This window comes from Bubalus kerabau, chromosome 7 (genome assembly GCF_029407905.1).
Source record: "Bubalus kerabau isolate K-KA32 ecotype Philippines breed swamp buffalo chromosome 7, PCC_UOA_SB_1v2, whole genome shotgun sequence".
NCBI classification, from domain to species: domain Eukaryota; kingdom Metazoa; phylum Chordata; class Mammalia; order Artiodactyla; family Bovidae; genus Bubalus; species Bubalus kerabau.
Window position 1 is genome coordinate 24,314,607 of NC_073630.1, and position 11,979 is coordinate 24,326,585.

Sequence of the window (11,979 nt, forward strand, 5' to 3'; positions counted from 1 at the left end):
AATCAGGAGCTGCAGGGATGTGACCCAGAGCTATTGGCAGGCACAAGCCCTGAAATTACATGATGAATCCAAAGAAAAAGAGGCCACATTGGGCAGCAGAGATTAAAAAAGACGCACTTGGCATACAGATATGCAATTTCAGTTCCTAAGGCTGTAGCCTGCTCTAATTCCTACAGTTACTGTTTTGATTGTTAACTATTCCAGTTTTCTCCTAACAAATCCAATAAGTAGGGGGACAAAAAAAGAGAGATAACCATCTTAAGCAGAGTGCTACCTGGGTTCTATTACTATTATACACATTTATCCCATGAAAATACAATGTACTGCTTTAATCTGGCTGTAACATGTGTAAGAAACATAAATGAAGCAAAGCTGAAAAATCAAACTAGAGAACCAGGAAGAAATCATGTGTCTTACCTGGTAAAGAGCTAAACTTTCAGTGACAGAAGCTTAAGTAAAATCTATTTTTAAATAAAAAGCGTAATATTAGCACATTTCACCAAAGCATTTATTCATTTATATGGAGATTGCCTTTTTGGTGTCAAGCATATTACATCTGAAAATAACAAGATAGACCATGAATGCCTTCCCCAATAGACTAATAGAAAGCAGACATAATATAAAAAAATAAAAAATTACGTTTCAAATAACCTGAATACTTAAAAGGCATTCAACTGCTTTGTGAATTTTCAAACGGTTATCACTAACCTTGCCTGAGTTTAAACCAGTGATACTTGAGCTCGGTCTTGATAGAGGGATAAGCAAGCATTCAAGATAGAGAAATTAAAATCCAGGGGAGTGAAAGAAAACAGGATGTTAAAAAACTCGCTTGTAGTTTGGTATACCAGACACACAATGGGGTACAGGTTAAGAAAGTAGCAGATATGGCTAGAAAGGTTAATCAGGGCTGGATCTTTCGAGTCTTGAACACTATGGCAAAGACTATTATTCCACAGGCAATGCGAAGCCATTGATCGTTTTCTGAGCAAGACAAATGGTTGAATTTTTTGATGTACTAGCAATACTATCGGAGAAGACAATGGCACCCCACACCAGTACTCTTGCCTGGAAAATCCCATGGACCTAGGACTAGCCTTGTGGGCTGAGTCCATGGGGTCACTAAGAGTCAGACACAACTGAGCGACTTCACTTTCACTTTCTACTCCCCTGCACTGGAGAAGGAAATGGCAACCCACTCCAGTGTTCTTGCCTGGAGAATCCCAGGGATGGGGGAGCCTGGTGGGCTGCCACCTATGGGGTCACACAGGGTCGGACACGACTGAAGCGACTTAGCAGCAGCAGCCATAGTATACTAGAAATGACTGACTTTCTAGATCCTTTTACCATACCCCTTTCAGATTTTAAGTGTTGCAGATCTTTCATGTACTCCCCACATACCCTTCCCTTTCCCTGACAAGTTAACAAGACTATCCTAAATTTTTTTGACCATCCTAAATTTGGTTTCTGTAGTTTCTTCACATTTTCATACACTCCTAGCCATGTAAATGGCATTATTTGTGACAAAGACTAGGAATTCTAATAATCTGATGAACTGCTGACCCTCTATCCCTAATATAGATGCCCACACAATAACTTTTACTTAACTTACGGGATATCAAAGACCATCCTCACCCACATATTGTAGGAACTCCTGCTACAAAGGATAGATGAATAGATAACAACATTAGGAACATAAACTTAAGTCACCAAGGATGAAAATTCTTAACACACTGATCACTTTACCTTTACAATCTTAATGGAAATAGGTCTTCTATCCATTTTACATTAGTGCCCCCTTAAGAGGGGAAAGCAAAGACTGAATCAAACCAAATGTAAGACATGCTGAGCTTCAGGACTGGTTGGAGAGCAAAGTAGTGTTATCTACTAGACAACCTAAAAAACAGGTCCAGAGATACATTTAAGGCTACCTTCTCAAGTGTCCTTGCACCAAAGATGTATTTAAAGTTAATAACTTTGACATGGTATTTTGCAAACTGGAGACAAAAATTTCAATCCCACCAACCCAACTCTTCATTTTACTCAAGGAATAAATGCCACAAATTAAACAAGACACAGAAAATTGGTGTTTTCTTGTTTCTCCTTATTCACCGTTGGTTTGTATCTCACTATACTCAGATTGAGCCTAGGTTACCCATTTTTCAAGTTATGTGGACTTTAAAGTCAAGTAAGAAAACAATTATTTGTGGCACTGCAAGAACCATATTTATTAGATTTGAGATCAGTTTCCAACGTAGCATCTATTCAAAGAATTTTCAAAAGCTATTTTGTCTTTGGTGTTCATCTTATGACTTTAGAACCTAAAGGTTTCAAAGGCTTTAGAGACAAAAACAATTTATAAAATTATACGAAAAACTTCAATTGTCAGCTTTTTGCTTCTTAGTAGTTTAAGAGGAACAGTGGCAAGAATCAGAAAGAACAGCTCATATATAGAACCAACAAAGTCTTCGTACTTTGACCATACCTCCCGACCATAGAGAAAAGCATTACTTAGGTGAGTTCTTTACCAACTATCAAGACCACTGAAATAGAAAATAGGGGGCAGGGAGTTTGGCACGCACTAGCTAAAGGCTCCACTCACCTTGAAAGGGCACTAAGATGGATCAACAACATATTAACTACGTATGCTTACGTGTGTGTACTCAGCTGCTTCTGACTCTTCACGACCCCATAGACCACAGCCTGTCAGGCTCCTGTCTGTGGAATTTTCCAGGGAAGAAAACTGGAGTGGGTTGCCATCTCCTACTCCAGGGGATGTTCCCGACCCAGGAATCGAACTGGCATCTCATGCATCTCCTGCATCGGCAGGCAGATTCTTTACCACTATGCCACCTGGGAAGCCCCTAATATAACTAGGGCACAATGCTGAAACATGTATTGTACAATAAAAAAAAAAAAAGACACTTTTTCGCCATGATGTGCACTTGTGGGGAAATCTCCTTTGAGGATCATTTCCCTTTGAATTGCTTCTCCTGAGACCTGAACACCTGGCAGTGTGAGAATCCAGGCCTTCTCCCACTGGGAAAATATGCTTCTCCTTTCCCTTAAAAGCCTAAATAAACCCATAGAAAAATAAGTCAATGAATTTTCTCTAAAAGCCAACCAACAAGGTATAGCTTAAGCCAGTGAGTGTTTTCATCCGGAGGTACATGATTAAGCAGTAATGAGTCTGACCATTGTTTATGTGGGACTCAAAAGCCTACAGTTTATTTTGAGGAAGATCTTTGCTTCCATCATCATGGGACACAGTATTTTTGACAATTGACTATTAGAGGTAAAACATGAGAAGGATGAGAGATACTGGCTAAGAGCAGAAGTCTAAACATAATGCTAAGTATTTGCTTTTGTTTCTCTAGCTTATAAATTGAAAAAATAAGATTATGAATAACAAAATTATAGACCAGACATATGGGTGGATGAGTTACTAGTAAAGATTCAAAACCTCCAGTACCTATTATTTATGCACTCCACTAAACATTCTTTTAATGACCACCACTACTTACTCATTAGAGCAACATAACCAAAGCCAACATTTACAAAAACAAAGTTCCCATTTAATCAATTCTGCTGTTGAGGTGTAACTTCCTAAATAACCTTTTCTAGTTTGTCTAGTTCCATCATTCTCTCAAGGACTTGCAAAACTTAACTCAGATGACTACTGTGGTAAGGTCAAGTACAATAATTATGATATTAAGTATAATAATTACCACATTCCACAATCATGTTATTCCAATCTCTGCCATCCATTTTGCATCAAAGTCATAATGACTAAAGTAGCACAGACACATTTTGTATCATCAATTTGGGGAAAACTTAAAGTTCATTCCCTTAGTATAAGCTATTTCTTGTATTTAAGAGCCAATTTCTTTCAACACTTTCACTTGAAGATTTGTATGACCATGGGAATCCACACGATAAAGACAGATCTTGCCTCTTAAACCTATACTGACCAACATAAAATATTACCCTAGGAGATGGATAAGATGAGGGCATGATGTAGGAAGCAAAGAGAATAAGTGCCTTAAGAAATTTTGAGATAAGAATCACCCTCAAAGAGGCTTTACAATCTAGCAAATATAAAGGTATATCCTCAGACCAATGATAAAGGTCAACATGCAATATTAATTGCCCAACTAGTAAGACAATAATTGCTCTAATTCTTATAAACATGAAGTCTGCTATGAAGTAAACAAAAAATTTTTAACTTCAATGTTGTGAAATTTAAATACCGTACGTAGAAACAAACAGGAAGAAAAACAAATATTTCAGAAATGCATGGCTACTGGAAGTGATTTCAAAAGAAGGGAGTTTGGCAAAAAGATTTTCAGGTCTGAACAATTTCATATATGGAAGGAATAGCCCTTTTAAAAGTCAGTTTAGTTTGGGATTTGTAACTTCTGAGAAATTCTGAAAAGTTTCTTTTACTTTAAGGATTAAGAGATAAGTGCTGCATACCATGTCTCATTACATCACTGACAAGAAATTAACTTCCTGTTTAGTTATAATTATGACAAGTATGCTTATTCATTCAAAGTACAAAGAATGGCTTGAGTGAATAATACTATAATTTTCTTTCTTTCAATCACCATTAAAGTAACTCACTTAAGATTACTCAAAGCTATTCTTTTGTAAGCATTATCTCTAAATGGGGGTAAAGACACAGAACCAAATCTAGTTTCTAAGCTTTGAACTACGAAAGCAAATAAGGCATTTCAAAGACAGGGAAGACAAAATTAACAGCAGCCCACTAGTTGAAAACATCCAGTTATATATTAGCCATGAAATTATAACAAGACTAGAATTAATGTGAAGTATTGCATGAACAAGTAACCAAGGAGTGGTAAAACACAAGGAGATCAAAAAGTTAAAAACAACAAATTTAAACAAAGCTGGTTCGAGGTCTCTAAATGATGTATCATGTTCACAGTATAGTTGGAGATAAAAATCAGATGTTTGAGCAAGTATAAAATACTTCTTTGAACTTTTACCCTCCCCACATAACAGGGCCAAGGGTACCATTTTGAGACTAAACCTCATCTAACATAGACTGGCAAAAAATAAACTCACTAAACGCATCCATTCTTAGTTACACTATATAACTGGATAGCAAAACTAGATCAAGAGCACAAAATTTCCAGTGAAATAAAATTAATTTTTTCAATACTAGCTTGTCTCTGGAAGGGGGGGCTAAAGTAGTTATAAATGAAAAAACATACTCTTAACAATAACAAAATATAGTGGAGAAAGATATTTAGACAAATCTAGTTTTAATAATGGATAAATCTGACATTTAAACAATTCCCTTTATCTTAAATGTTTATTGATTTATAGTAACTTTGAAAAGTTATACAGGGTGACAAATATCAATTTATGTATTTATATGCTTGCTTCCTTCACTCAAAACAGAGAGTCCCACAGGTAATAACAGGTTTCCCTGTATTTTGTCCCCTGGGACTACACTACTGTGCCAAACATTAAGACCTCAGTAAGATTAAATAATTATTCCTTATGTCTTAGGGCTTCCCAGGTGGTGCAGTGGTAAAGAATCTGCCTGCCAATGAAGGAGACACCAGAGCCATCGGTTTGATCCTTGGGTCAGGAAGATCCTCTGGAAAAGGAAATGGCAATCCACTCCAGTATTCTTGCCTGGAAAATCCAGACAGAGCCACCTGGTGGGCTATCGTCCATGGGGTCACAAAGACTCAGACATGACCGAAAACACACACATCCCCCTGCTTGTGTCTGAGGTTCTTAACCAGAGGAGGCTTCAGAATCACCTAGGGGACATTTCAAAATTATGCCTGATTCCAGAGAAATGATTTATGATTCAGTAAATCTGCTAAGACCTCATGTACTTATACTCTCTAAAAATTGTTTTTAACATTCTAATACATAAATGTAACCCATGTCAAAATCCACATACATAGTATGTAATAGAATGCAAAACCTAATTTAGGATTTAATTAACACAATCTCAGTTCTAGGAACTTGGTGTCTGTCGTCTTTAATAAAGAGATTATAGTGAAATGCTTTGGAAAATCCTCAAAAATTGAGGTATCAAAGGACACCTGAACTCACGAGTTAACATACAATATGATAGAGATAAGCCAGTGATGCTTTTCCCCAGAGCTAAAGCAAGAGTATTCAACTTCCCTTTTGTTTAACTATCAGAATTAACACTGCAGAGGATCATGATGAAACCAAAGCAAGTATCAGTTAACCTTATTCAAATAAATAAAATAAAAACAGGTAATTTTATGATCAGCATTTCTCAACAAATGCCCTGCAAACTTAGCTGGTTATAGACAAGCCTTGACAGATGGCATATACAGCCTGTACGTTCACTGGAAACCAGTTTATGATTCCCCTAGTGATTAGTCAGCAAATCAGCACACAGTAGTTCCCTTAGTCCTTGAAGATACTAACCAAAAAAGAAATTCACTTCTACTTCCAAAACTTGTATTAGTTCAGATCTAAACTCAAGAATTAGCTATAACCTAAGGATAAAGTTAAATCCTAATTATCTAAACGTTCAGTAAGAGAGGTTATTTCAGGAAGCAAAATTAAATTTAGGAATTCAAATTGTTCAAAGTAGCAGTTCACAATGAGTTTAGGAATCTGAATTCTTGAAGCAGACTAGTTTGAATCTCAGTCCCTTTCTAGCCATCTGAGCATAAGACAAGTAACTTACTCCATGCCCATTTCCTGATGTGTAAAATGGAATGGTAAGAGCATCCATCTCATATGGTTGTTGTGAGGATAAAATGAGTAGATACTCATAAAGGGCTTAGAAACAGTGTTCAATACACAGTAGATGCTAAAACCTAGCTATTAGCAGAAAGATACATGCAAAAGAAACCTTTTTGAATACCAACCCCCTAAAAAGATAACATGAAAATGTAGTGGTTAAGAGCACACACTTTGGAGTCCAACAGCCTAGGTTCTAATCTTAACTTTGCCATGCTATGACCCTAGGTGGATTTTCAAAATCTCTCTGTGCCTCAGGTTTACTAACCTCAAAAATGGAGGTAACAATTATATCTACTTCCTTGGACTGTCTTAAAATTAAATGAGTTAATACAAGTGCTTCAAACAGTTCTGACACATTGCAAACACTCAAAGCATGAGCTTTTCAGGTTTGGTTCATATTATATTTTATGTAAAGTTCTCTTTACACTTCCTCAAAATACATGGACAGTGGTTATTTTGTTTAATGAGAGTAGTAAAATTGCCTATGGCCCCCAAAACAGCACCAACCAATGTGGGAGTTCCCATTTTTTGATTCTTGTTGTTTAACAGCCTTGTAAGATCACAGTGTGTCCAAACAAAGAAGACAAAGAGGAAAACTAACAGTTGATTGATAAGGTTGCCTGGTCCAAGAAATAAAACTGTAACATAAGCTTCAGGAAAGAAATTCAAAAACTTAAAATCAAATGAACTACTATTGATTAAAAATATACCCAAAATAAGCATTTCAATAAACTATCAACAAAGGACACAGATCTATCATTTAGATCTATCTATTTAGAATCTGGGCAGCTGCAGGAAAGAAAAAATTTAAAAATAAAAAAAGTGCCTAAAATAAAGAGTATCTCCCATCAGAGCTGTCCATTTGCTAAAATTGTTTGAGTTTTTGATTTTTTAAGTTTGACCATGTGATTCTGACACTAAATAGCTGAAAACCAAAAACAACACAACTTTTCTACAGACTGAATCAATAATGTCCCACGTAAACATTTTTCCAGTTTTGGAAAGTATTATGTCCAGTTTCTGTATTATACAGACCTTCTAAGTACTTATAAAAGGAGACAGTCTGGTATTGATGAAGAGTACTAGACTAGAAAAGTTCTTTAATAAAAGCTCTTGCAAATTAAAAACAGTAATATTAAAATTGCAGTAATAGTATGAGTACCAGGTGCTGGGGGTCTGTTCAAAGCCACACATGAACTGATTTAATTCTAAAAAAAAAAAAAATCTTGGGGACTCTATTCATTTTGCTCACTGATGCATCCTTAGTATGATCTAGAATAGTGCCTGGTACATACTAAACACTCAATTATTCACAGCTCATACATAACACAGAGGCACACAAATAAAAACTTTCCCAGTCTTAAAATTCTAACTGGAGCATTTTTTTGCTCCAAAGTTCACACCCTTAACCATTATATTGCCTCTCTAGAGCTTTTAAATGATTAAAGTGGTGTCACAGCAGCTGGGTATCACCTGTAAAAGAAAAAAAACCAATGAGACCTTCCTTTAAAGTATTCTGTTCCACATGCATAAAAATCTATGGATCTGAAATCATTCCACATCTTAGTGGCCTGGATGAATTCCCATAGAAAAAAGGTGTTGACTTGCAATGAATGCTATGTTCTTTGTATTAACTATACTGCAAAACATAACCATGCTTCGCCCATGTGTTGCTGGCCTTCAAAGTGGTCACAGAAAGAAGTCCGATAATCCTTTTTACTTTAAAAAGCCTTAACTCCTAAACTCCTTTCCCATTGTCTCAAAAATAAAAAATTTATATTTCACATACACCCACAATGACAATGATGGCCTGAAATAAAATTCACCATTTCAACATCAATACATTGAACATCTAAACTTTTATCTTTCATAAAACAGCAGTTTGCCAAATATATTCCAAAGTCACACATTAAAGGTAAAATTAAGCAGAATCAGGTCTATTTTTAGTAAAGCCAAGTCCTAGCCATTCCTTCCATGTAAACTCAAAAGAAGTAACCTATCAAAACCAAAGTTTGCAACCCACAACCTTCTCTGTCTCCTAGTTTTATTAAGGCTGAATTTACTCCACAGCATTTTTTTTCAAATAAGCTGGAAATACTCCACCCTCCTTGATTGTGCAAGAACCAAACATCTCTCTTACACACACGTTACAAAAAAGGGAAATACAGTCTGAGAGTTTGAATATAGCTAAGTCTTAAGTAGGAGGTCTTAGAGCAGTGTACAGTCTGATATAAAAGATAACATTAAACAAAATTATTATTTCATTTTACAAGAAGAGATGCCGGAAAGAGCCTGAACCAGTTAAAGCAGCCGCCATCTTAAAATGCGGGATAGAAGTTAGAGCAAGAAAATGAGACTAAACTACCGGAGGCAGAGGTTCCGTTCACCCCCAGAACCTCAAAAAACCCTATTTTTTTCAACTTGGAGCCACAGTTGAGCATCAAACCTCCTTGTATATGGCGAAGCAATTTCCCCAGAGAATGTTATTAAATGGACAGAGGCAAAAATAGGTACTAGCCTTCTCGTGCTGCCATCTCACTCTTAACCCTCCCCCTCTTCCCATGCCAAAGAAAAACGGAGCTTCCAGAAGGGTTTTACATCAGTTCCCGGTGTGCCTCTGATAAATAGCTTCGGGTGAAAAGCCCAACTACAAAACATAGGAAGTGGCAACACTGTTGTCAGCCCATCTTCTCCCACCCAACTTATGCTTGTGTAACCTGCCCAGAATCGACGATCACTTTCTGATTAAGACTCACTCACTACTCTTCAGCTGCCAAGACTTCTACGCTGACCCCTTTATCAAGTTTGGGACCTGCAGATTTCTTAGATTTTCTCTCCTCTGAGTTTCCCACGTTTCTTCCTCCAGAAGGCACAGAGCCTTCACATAACAACCAAGTTTTCAAGCAATGAGAATAGGAACGCCATGACATCTGCGGGAGCGTCTCTGGCCAAGTCTGACTCCCAGAGGGGACTAACACTTCTTACAGAAGAACCGAGGCGCCTGAAATCACTCTCCATCCCTAATTTGCACCGATTCCATTGAAACACACTCAAGACAACACTCCTCACTCGCCAGAAGTGTTCCGTTCTTTCCAAACCGCGTTCTTCATAAAGTATATCCGCATTCCCCATCCCCCAATGGAAGTGACCCAAGAAGGGATATTTCCATATTATACTGCCCCCCCCCACAAGGCTTTCCTCCAGGCTGAGCCTCCCTTTCATCGCACGACCCCATTCCCCTCAGCCCCAGGGTTACCTTATTAATCCGTTTCAGCGCCATAGTCTGTGCTTTTCGTCTGGTTCCTCACTATCTCGGTGTGTGCTCGAAGGTCCGGCCAAAACTCTTGATTATCCCGGCGGCTGGGAAGGATTGTCTCTTCGTCTCACACCGGCTCTGCCAGACACAGGCGCCTTTTGCAAAAACGGAGCAAATCAGCACTCGCACAGGCCCCGCAGAGACCCGGACGACTCCAAGTCCCTCAAAAACGGTCGCGATCCGGGGTGGGTGGGGTGGCAGAGCCACCGCCAGCCTCTATGTCGTGCTCCGGCCCAAAGAGGGGGCCAGGGTGACGGGAAGAGCGGAGGGGTGGCTACAAGTTTGACTTCCCGGCCTCTAGAAAGGAAGAGACCCGGGTGGGAAAGGAAGAGGCGGAGGAGAAAGGGGTGGGTGCGGGGCAGGGTCCGGGGCGCAGCAGAGGAGGAGCCGGGGCCTAGTCGGCGCTATGCCGGCGTCAGTAGGGCAAAGAAAGGCAAGGGGGGAGGGGGAAACAGGAGACTCCGGACAGACGCCCGGCTCCTTTCGGTTTCTGCTCAAAGGTGCGGCCGGGGAGGGGAAGGAAACAGGCTTTAACTGTGCTGCTGTCCCCGCAGCTAGAGCTATTCTGTGTCGCCCCTGACGCCACCGTACACTCCGCCTTCCAGCGCGCTCCCGCGCGCGCCCGCCCAGCCACCGCCAGCCCCCACGCGCCCGAGCTGCCCCTGAGGCTCCGGCTTAGGCGCGAGGACGCGCCCATTCCCCCCTCCCTCTTAAGCAGAAGAGGCCCCGGCTTCTCTAGCCTTCCCACCCCTACCCCACCCAACAAGCTGGTCCCTGAAGCCACCGAAGGCCTGCATTTCCCCTTACCCGGCCGGCCAGTGGGCCAGCCTCCCTTCCCTTCCCCTAGCCGTCCACACCCACGCGTACAGAGGGGCCGGGGCCTCCCTCACGCTGCGGCCTCGGCCTCCTCCCCGCGCGGCAGCTGGTGCCTCCCCGGCCCTACGGGGCTCACGCGCACGACACAGCCACAAGATGTCCGCTCTGACGGAACTACTGCCAGCTGCCACGCTCCGCCCCTCCCCCCTCCTCCTGCCTCTTCACCGCCGCGTATCAGTCCGCCAACGCCGCCGTCGCGAGCACAGGACGAATCTAAGGCTGAAGGCGGACAGTTTGCTCCCCACGTCAAGGGCCGAGCGTATCTGTGCCAACCCCTTTCTCCTTTTCGGAACAGCACCTTCTTATTAAACAGATCGGAGGTTGGACTTGGAGGGCGGGGGCCGGAGGCGGGTCATGGGCTGGGGGGGAAGGGTAGACGACCGGCGGAAACCCTCAGACTCAGAGAAGCATCGAGAACCGGAAGGAGACCATGGCAGGAAGGTAATGGAAGCGGCAGCTGCGCGGTCGCGCCCCACGCCCCTCCCGAAAGTGTCCCCCGATTTCCTCACTTGGTATTGAGGAGGCGGATCTCGCGAGAACCTCGAGGCTGGTTAACAGGAGCTGTAGCGCTGCAATGACTTAAGGGCAGTTTTGTGCACTCTTCCTGGTAGGGGCCCGCCCCCAAATCCAGAAAGTCTCGCGAGATGTCGATGGGCCACAGGCTCGAGCTGGGGCGGGCCGTCGACCGGGAAGCACCGCCCCTGAATGCTTATGCTGGTGGGAGGGAGAGGAAATGGAATTCCCCGGACTGGTAAGAGCGCGAGCCGACACATCCCTCTCTCACGCACCCAATCAGGAATGTGCGGTGGGAGGAACTATGCGTTAATTACTGGATACCTTTAGTCTAGATTGAGTCTGCCTTTGAAGTTTCTGGTGGAGCAGGTGAGCGACATTGGCTCGCCTGTTGGCCAGGACTGATTAACCTCTGGGAGGAGTCGCCCCTCAAAATGGGAACAGTTATTTTAAATAGAACCTGGCAGGTCACCGATCAGCGCTCCCACGTGCGGAAAGTTAGTGCT

General features: G+C 41.3%; 1 protein-coding gene across 11 annotated transcripts in view; it reads right to left on the reverse strand.

The window, feature by feature from the left end:
• UBE2D3 (ubiquitin conjugating enzyme E2 D3) overlaps nt 1–11,628 on the reverse strand; it is a 30,186-nt gene extending 18,558 nt beyond the window's left edge. For 3 of the 11 annotated variants that reach the window (XM_055587822.1, XM_055587831.1, XM_055587828.1), the window contains exons 1-2: nt 11,470–11,627; nt 10,025–10,179 (exon numbers count right to left, since the gene is read on the reverse strand). In XM_055587822.1, coding sequence (XP_055443797.1) covers nt 10,025–10,048 — 24 coding nt within the window. In that variant the 5' untranslated portion in view covers nt 10,049–10,179; nt 11,470–11,627. Of the gene's footprint in view, nt 1–10,024; nt 10,180–10,891; nt 11,177–11,258; nt 11,397–11,469 lie in introns of those variants that run through there. The other 8 variants (XM_055587830.1, XM_055587827.1, XM_055587832.1 and 5 more) reach the window with 7 other exon arrangements.
• Nucleotides 11,629–11,979: the final 351 nt, after the last annotated feature.